The sequence below is a fragment of the Gopherus flavomarginatus genome, chromosome 15 (genome assembly GCF_025201925.1).
Source record: "Gopherus flavomarginatus isolate rGopFla2 chromosome 15, rGopFla2.mat.asm, whole genome shotgun sequence".
Classification (NCBI taxonomy): Eukaryota; Metazoa; Chordata; order Testudines; family Testudinidae; genus Gopherus; species Gopherus flavomarginatus.
Window position 1 is genome coordinate 9,627,828 of NC_066631.1, and position 6,188 is coordinate 9,634,015.

Genomic DNA, 6,188 nt, shown 5'->3' on the forward strand with positions numbered 1-6,188 from the left:
AGTCATGGCTGTAACTGTCAGCAGGAAGTGTACCCTGGGGACCCATAGTTCATGAGAAGTGATGCCGGACTGCGTTGCTTCCCAGGCCACAGGTGGGGTATTTGGTCAGACCCTAGTAGAGTTTTTTGTTTTAAGGACTTTAGTTAAAAAAAAAAATACAAAGCTGAGCTCCACTCACCACTGCCCAACAGTCACTTCATCGCAAGGGCCCATTTGCGGCAGCTTAGCAAGTCACTCCTTTCCCCACACTGGGCTGAAGAATTAAAGTTTTCATTTAAAAGAAGGAAGTTTATAGTCCTTGGAGTTGCAAAGAAAATGTTCAAAATCTTTTCTCTGTCCTGTGACTGCACAGAACTCAGGGAGTGTAATACGTCCTGGCTGGCGCTTCACAAACGCTCCAGCGCAGCCTTGCAAAATGGTACTCACTGCTCCCCCGGAGTGCAGAAATTCTAAGAGCCCACTTCAGGGCTGCCCCAGGGGAGGGCTGTAAAACAGCTGGATCGTCCTTGGGGTGTTGCTCCAGCATAGGGGGAAGTCCCTGGCAGGCTGAGTCAGTCCAGCCAGCTCTATCTCCCTTCCTGCTACAGGGAACCAGGGGGCAGTTCTACATCGTGCCTATTCCTAGCTGCTGCAATGGTCCCTTTGAGCTACCAGCAGCCGGTGCAAGTTAGAGCAACCCTCAGGGCTGCTCTCAGCTACGCTGGGAGCAGACAGGTTCCCAGTGGCCCCATGACACAGGATGGTACTGGGAGGGGGGGGGCTCACGGCTATGCATTTGCATTGTAACTCGGGGACATTTGTGCAGCACCCAGGACAACGGGCTGTGGGGGGTGTGTGTCATTGCAACAGGAGCGATGCTGACCGCCTTCATCAGGCGGAGGGCTGGGCCCCGCCAGGGTGCTACCCCCACCCCCCCTCACGCTGCAGCGAACAGCCCAGAACAGCGGGAGCCCGGGAGCCCGCTCTGCTTCGCGCTCTGCTCCGCAACGCGAGACATCCCGCGCACCAGGAGCGATTGGAGCCGGGCCCCGCCCCGTCTGCCCACAGAGGCCAATGGGAGCGGAGAGCGGAGCCGGGCCCCGCCCCCTCTGCCCACCGAGGCCAATGGGAGCGGAGGGCGGAGCCGGACCCCCGTCACTCCGGGCCCCGCTCGCGCGCCGCAGCAGTCGCAGGCCGTGGTGCGGAGGATGGCGCTGGGGCAGTGGGACGGGCCGCTGAGCCTGGGCGAGGTGGAGCAGCAGCCGGCGCTGCCCCTGCGGGTGCTGTACGGGGCGCTGCAGCTGGACGAGCTGGGCCAGGTGCTCACCCCCACGCAGGTAGGGCCCCGCCCCGAGCCTGGCTGCCCCGGGAGCCCGGCCATGCAGAGGCGTCGGCTCCGCTCCGGGCAGCGGTGCAAGGCAGCCCCCGCCCCAGGCCGGGCCGGAGGAGCCTGGCTACGTGCAGCGCCGGTGTAACGGGAGAGGCTGCTGCCCCCGCACTCCCGGGACGGGACAGTCCGGCTGGAGCTGGGGGCAGGGCGGAGAGGCGGGTGCTCGCAGAAGAGGCTCCTTGCAGGGGTGGGTGTCGGGGGATCAGGGGGGCTGGTGACGTTGCTGCGATTGCTGCAAAGACCCAGCCCTGTGGCATGGCAGAGACTTGACCCTGTTTGCTGCCCCGGGTAAAGGTGGGGTGGCTTTGGCTGTGGATACAGACACAGGAATGAATGCGAGCTCCCAGGGATTCCTGCTAGCTGAGCGCCAAACAGAAATAAGCTGCTTGGCCTGATGAACCCACCTGGGCGCCTCTGGCTTTAACTGAGAGTGGACTTGCCTCTGTGTTTGCTAACGCCATTGGTTTCAGTAGTGTTACTCATGGTGCACCAGCATGAGAGCAAAACTGAGGCCCGTTGTGCTCCAAATGCTTGTGGTAATGCCTGTGTTGCTCCAACACCACGACCCCATTACCAGGAAATAGAGTACTTAAGAGCACAGTGCTGTGGTGGTTGGTTGGAATCCTCCTTGGGTATATTCCAACAGCAGTGCACATTGGATATCCATTGCTCAGGCGGGTGGAAAATTCCACCACGCCAGGGAGTGTTTCTGCTGTCCAAGTACAAGGTAAGGACTAGGTGCATTCCATAACTGAGTCAAGGTCTCCAACCTTGATCCTTTGTGGCATGCATCTGCTAGTTACGCTTCACTGCGCCTGGAAACAGACATGCATCATTCTTAGCGTTTCTGTGTTTTGCAATCAAGTTCTTGTCACTACCATGGAGGTGCAGTTTTTAGGTGCCAAACACTGCAGTTTGTGTGGGTTGTTCTTATTCAAACACATTCTAAGTGGAGGAAAAAACATTCAGCTCATTAAAGTCCTTCATTTTTAGGTGTACTCTACTAGCAGTCTCCCTTCTGGTATAATGAAAACAGGTCTATGTAATAACGTTAGCATGATGAGTCAATTGCATGCCCAATGTAACTTGTGGCTCACAGCACCTGGAGAAGGGGTGATGGAGTCGCTACACAAATGACTCTTTTTGCCTTCTTGTTTAACGAATGGCATACAACTTAATCATTTATAGGTTCAGAACCGGCCAACCAGCATTGAGTGGGATGGATGCGATCCACAGAAACTCTACACCTTGGTTCTTACTGACCCAGATGCTCCGAGCAGGAAGGATCCAAAGTTCAGGTAACAGCGTGGGAGAATTTTGGGAGTGTCCCTCTCTTGTCTGCCATCAATGACAATAGCTTAACCGCTGAACATTAGTTGAACTTTCATGCTGTCTCTTTCAGCTGATGATTGGTGCAGCAGAAATTGTCGAGAGGGGTGATGTGACTTGCTAGGGGCCTTGTAGTGAGCTTATAGCAAAGCCTGCAAGACAACTCAGAGCTCCTGCTCCTGAATGTTAGCCAGTAACATCCTTCCCCCACCCAGACATCCAAGGATGGGAAGCATGAGTGCTCAGAGCAGTGCTGCTGGATACTTTGTGGTGAACGAGAAGTAGCTACCTCTGCCCTGCTGGCTTCTTGGCTTCATCTGAACAGTTCCATTCAATGAGATTCATGTGAAACTACATCCTTGTGTGTGTATATGGCGCAAACTTTGCAGGGACAGCAAGAGCCTGTGACGTTCCACCAGGACAGGGAGTGAGTGGGGAAATACAGCCATCTTCCTGGCTGTCTAATTCACTTGGCAGGTCCAGTAATCTGTAAAGACTGCTATTGATTCTAACTTGGGCATGTTCTTCCTCTTAGGGAATGGCATCACTTCTTGGTTGTTAACATGAAAGGAAACGACATCAGCAGTGGGTGCGTCCTTTCTGATTACGTTGGTTCTGGGCCACCCAAAGGGACAGGTTAGTAAGTGATATCCCCCACATATCACTAAGTTCCTGCCTGGCCTAATGCAGGACTCCTTGTTAGAGTGAATACTACAGTACTCAGACTCGACTGACGAATCCATGCTGTGAATGAGTAGATCGTAATGTAGAGGAACCCAAGCAGGAATGTGCAATGTAGAGAGAGAAAGAAGTCACCATCTTGGTGGCCAAAGCTACCTGATAGAAACGAGGAGTCGTGTATACTTCCTGCACTGGGAGTGCAGAGCAAACTGCTGCCTAAGCAGCAATGTGGATAGCACGGCCAAGCACTGTCCATTCGCTGCTAGTATATTTCCACCCTGGGGGGAAGTAAATGACTAGTGTATTGCCTGCATCAGGGGCTGGAGGGAATTTCACTGAATTGATATCTGTGTGGTTCCCAGATGAGAACTGAGTTCAAATGTGACCGTGAAAGCTATTCAGGCATGGCTGGTGCATTTTGTTACATGTATTAAATCTTTTTTTTCCTGTAAGTAAAGAAGCTGTTTCAATAGCTGTTTACCTGGGAGTTACCAGCTGCTGGACATCTCTTCTGCGTAAACGTGGTAGACAAGTTGAAGTTAGTGGTGTTTGTCTGGGAATCTGTTAAGCTCTTACATCACTTAGAACAGGTGTTAGGCCCAGGAGACTAAAACAGTTCTGTATTTGGGAGCTGGTGCAGCCTGCATTAAAAACTGCTCTGCCACAGCTGAAGAACAGTTTGCAGTATGTGTGTTCAGTATATGCCAACTTTCAGCTTCCAAAGCCTACAGATTTGTATTAGCCACTCCTTTCCTGTGCCACCCCCAAACCTGGGGAAAAAGTGGGAAATATAGTGACAACTTCAGTTGTAAAGGATCCTGGCAGATATTTACCTGCACAAAGGTGTGAACTGTCCATACTCATCTTTATAAACTGACAGCTGATGACCCCTCATTCTTGAAGGGTCACATACGGCCATGTTTGGCGATTGCCCTGAGTCAGTACATTTTGTGGGAATTGTTTTGCTGCTCTTCTGGGTGCTGAATATGCATTGTTAGAAGACTTGCTTGGAGTGTGCCAAAGAAATAACAATTATTCTGCTGTTCCAGGCCTAACATCTGTGCAAAACACATGCTTCTGCCTTCAGCCTCAGTCTAGTAAAGTGGACAATACTACTGAAAGTGGTTGATAGGATAGTGCCAGTGAGTCCATTATCTCTCACAGGTCCTTCCATTAAAACTCTTGTTCCAAAAGGCTTCAAACTTGTCCTTAACTCTTATGCAACAGGATGGCTAAAAAGCCAAACGATGGAACCAACAAAAGTTCCATCTGTCCTATAAGATGTCTGCCTTAGAGCTCTTGTTTGTGTACAACACCTGGCATGCTTATCTAATGTCTACACCTGGTGCTGTCGGCACATTCCTTGTATACTTGAATCAGACAGCCTCCATGGTGTATGATACCAGAATGGTTTGTTTATACGCAATAACAAGATTAATGTGTGGATCAGACCCTTACATAGGGGTATGATCACAAGCTTATGTACCATAGTGCTTTCCTTGTAAACAAATAGATTTATTTTTTTCTTCTCTCTCCCACCCAATCTGCAGGACTTCACCGGTACGTGTGGCTGGTCTATGAACAGCCGCAGCCACTGAACTGCAACGAACCCATCCTCACAAACCGATCTGGTGACAAACGTGGGAAGTTCCAAGTGGCCTCTTTCCGCAAAAAGTACAAGCTGGGAAACCCGGTGGCTGGCGCCTGCTATCAGGCAGAGTGGGATAGCTATGTGCCAAAACTCTACGAGCAGCTGTCTGGGAAGTAGTGGGGAGGGGCAGCCCTTAAGCCTCTTAGCCTTGTTCCTTCATCCCCAAATCCCATCACCTAGAACAAAACTAGCTTTGAGTGAGATGTATCAGTCTTCTGGCAGACAAAGTAAGTGTTGGAGTAGAGCAATTTCTACGACTGTCCCTGCTGCTCACGGGGCTCCTTCTCACCCAGCTCTGTGCTGCCTCTGCAAACAATTACTGGGTGGAACCAGAGCCTCTTACCCCATGTACAGCCATGACTGGAACCTGCTTCAGTATTAACGTAGCTTTTGCATGGGTGGGGGGTCCTTCCCAAGCACCAAGGCAGATTTCAGTTGCTAGTAGCAAGTGGGCCCTACCCAGACGGGTAAAGGGAAAATGTACCATTTATTGTGCCCATTTCTGCAGAAACCATTGCTGCATAAAGAGCACTAGTTCACTACAGAAATCTGCTAAGGTGAAATGCTTAGAGCTGCTTATACCTCCTGGACTATCTTGAAAAGCCTGTGTCTTGGAAACCCTGGGGGTGGGAGAATATGGCTTCTGTTTCTCTTCCCTCCTGGTAAAAGTGAGCTGAGGCTCTTGTGTGTGTTCCCACCTGCCCTTGCAATCCCGTGTCAAACTTCACAATTAGTCTGGAAGCAGAAAGATTTGACTTATGGTAGCAAATAAATTCTTAAAATGCAGAGCCTGCCTTTATGCAGACATGCAAAGTAGTGGGGAAAGACAGAATTCACTAGTCACTAAACACTGATGCTGCCGTAAGAGGGGGAATACTGTAGTAACTACCCAAGGACAGACTTTCAGATGTTCCCTGGAGGCGGCAGGAGGTTGGAGCTGCTCTGTTCCACAGCAGTGTGTCGGGCCACTGCTGTGCCCTTCGATTTGATTTAACTATATACTGGACTAGGGAGCAAAACTGCCCCAGGAAGCTTCTGTTAAACCAGAAAATTAATTTAGCTTCTATTGAAACCCTTGTTTGTGCAAGTCAGTGTTGTGCCATATTTGCTGTTTGCGCTTAGTTCAATTAAAAGGACAGACTCACAGGTGGACTTGAA

The 6,188-nt window shown here is 50.9% G+C and overlaps 1 protein-coding gene across 1 annotated transcript; it reads left to right on the plus strand.

Annotated features, from left to right (window-relative positions):
• Nucleotides 1-1,157: 1,157 nt before the first annotated feature.
• On the plus strand, nucleotides 1,158-6,188 carry PEBP1 (phosphatidylethanolamine binding protein 1). Its single transcript, XM_050924158.1, has 4 exons — nucleotides 1,158-1,316; nucleotides 2,558-2,667; nucleotides 3,234-3,334; nucleotides 4,930-6,188. Exons 1-4 carry the CDS (start codon nucleotides 1,188-1,190, stop codon nucleotides 5,145-5,147), a joined length of 558 nt encoding a protein of 185 aa, XP_050780115.1. The 5' UTR covers nucleotides 1,158-1,187; the 3' UTR covers nucleotides 5,148-6,188.

What these genes read in the sequence shown, in the direction of transcription:
- PEBP1 (XM_050924158.1), top strand. Translation starts at nt 1,188, where the DNA reads ATGGCGCTGGGGCAGTGGGACGGGCCGCTGAGCCTGGGCGAGGTGGAG. An exon ending in AGGTGCTCACCCCCACGCAG is followed by an intron (nt 1,317 to 2,557) that starts GTAGGGCCCCGC and finishes AATCATTTATAG; the next exon opens with GTTCAGAACCGGCCAACCAG. An exon ending in TGGGCCACCCAAAGGGACAG is followed by an intron (nt 3,335 to 4,929) that starts GTTAGTAAGTGA and finishes CCCAATCTGCAG; the next exon opens with GACTTCACCGGTACGTGTGG.